The 1,815-nt window shown below is 47.4% G+C and overlaps 1 protein-coding gene across 1 annotated transcript; it reads right to left on the reverse strand.

The window, feature by feature from the left end:
- Positions 1-217: 217 nt before the first annotated feature.
- LOC309562313 (small nuclear ribonucleoprotein F-like) lies at positions 218-334 on the reverse strand (the record flags this gene model as incomplete). The annotated part of the gene is made up of 1 exon (XM_082266456.1): positions 218-334. The coding sequence occupies one exon, from the start codon at positions 332-334 to the stop codon at positions 218-220; it is 117 nt and encodes a 38-aa protein (XP_082122582.1).
- Positions 335-1,815: the final 1,481 nt, after the last annotated feature.

Genomic DNA, 1,815 nt, shown 5'->3' on the forward strand with positions numbered 1-1,815 from the left:
AACCACTCCTCGGCTATCTCCCTGTGTGACGAACCCCCCCCAAAAGGGGTTATCCACACCCGCTACCGAGCTAATCCCTCACACTTGCCATCTTCTTCCTCCTTCCTACTCATCATATATACAATACATTAATATACATTATTATTAGAACTTCTCAAGGATGTCCAGACAATGCCCTATCAATTTACTCTTCTGTATTGGTGAGCTGCATGTTCATTTAACCAGTCACAGAGACCAGGTATCCCTTGTATTCCATACCCCACTTCAGTTTCACCATTACTGGCTTACCAGTAATACCAATAAGGAATGGTTTTGGGTTTAGGGACAGACTCATGCTGCTGAAGCTGCCACTGATCTACAGACCAGTAAAAGAAAGAAAACATTTTCCAACAGAATGCCCTGAGAACACACAGCCGGAGAGAGCAGGAAATGGCTAGAGGTACTCTTGCTGTTAGCAAGAATTGGCCATTCTGTAAAAACTTTAAAGTATATGCACCTGTCAAACAGGTGCGGAAAAATTGGGCTTTGGATGTTGGTGGTGCCTTCACACATAACCCTTTAGAGGTACTCTTGCTGAAAGAAAGAATTAGCAAGTGGTCTATTCTCATGACCCTGTAACCCAGTGGATCGTCTACTGGAATGTCCTCCATGTCTGTTTTCGCCCTAGATAATCTTCCACCATATGATGCAAATGCTGCCGATGGGATGTGGAAGTTGACAGCCCTGGGTGCTGAGCACTAAAACAACCTTCCCTGTTGAAGGGTGGACAGAAGGTTAGTGCCATTATCGCACACAACCATTCCTGGCTCAAGCTTCAGTGTCGTGAGCCCCCTTTAAACCTTCCCCTGTAAAGCTGAAAGAATCCCTGCTCTGGTGTGGCTCCTGTCCCCTAGACAGACCAGTTGAAGCACTGCATGGCATTGTTTAGCCTGTCTCGTTGAATAGCCCCTTGAATGCTTAGGGGGTACTGGTGGTTCATAGGACAATTCAGCAGAGGAGGACATGGAGAAGGAGGAGGTGGAGCTGACAGATCTTGCATCATCACCACCAGATGTATGGAGACGTGGTGGCAAAACAAGTTCTAGCACTGAGCCCTGTCCTGTATCCTTCCTAGTTACAAGCAGAGTTACCTAGTGTGCCGTAAACGTAAGGTGGACCTTGCTGCTGACTGCCTTGCCTAACGATGCCAAAATATTGCCTTCCATGTGATGGTACAGAGTCGGAACGGCCTTCCGTGAAAAGAAGTAGAGACTGGGAACCTACCATTGTGGTACAGCACATTCTGCAAATTCACCGAAGAGGGCAGTATCCACCAGACAGTAAGACAGGAGTTGTAAAGCCAGCAATTTAGATAAGCTGGAATTTAGATGCTGGACACGTGGGTGGCAGGGAGTGTAATTTTTTTTTCATGCAGGAGCTGGGGCAGAGAAATTTGCCTCCTATACTCTACAGCTTGCGGTGTGCTGCTGACAAGCTGGTGTTGCAAGGACCTGTTACACCCTTTACGATACCATCATTCCTGTCAGTGGAGGCTGCTGAGAGGTCACGAGATATAGCATGGGTAGACATGAAAGGTGAGGAGTAAGAAGGAGAAGAATTGTGTCCCTTTTGTGTGGCTTTCAGGTGCTCTTTTCAACAGGCTGAGTGGTGGGAGGTTAAATGCCTTGTCAAGCATGTGCAACCCTACTGCCTGGTGTTTTTGCCATGCTTGATCTGCTTGCGGCAGAGATTGCAAATTTCAACAGTGCGATCAGCTGCACATGTGCTAAAAAAGGCCCACACGGCTGAGCTGTGGGACATGTGCCGGGAGATAAC

Source organism: Pelophylax lessonae (genome assembly GCF_965119305.1).
Source record: "Pelophylax lessonae genome assembly, chromosome: 8".
NCBI classification, from domain to species: Eukaryota; Metazoa; Chordata; class Amphibia; order Anura; family Ranidae; genus Pelophylax; species Pelophylax lessonae.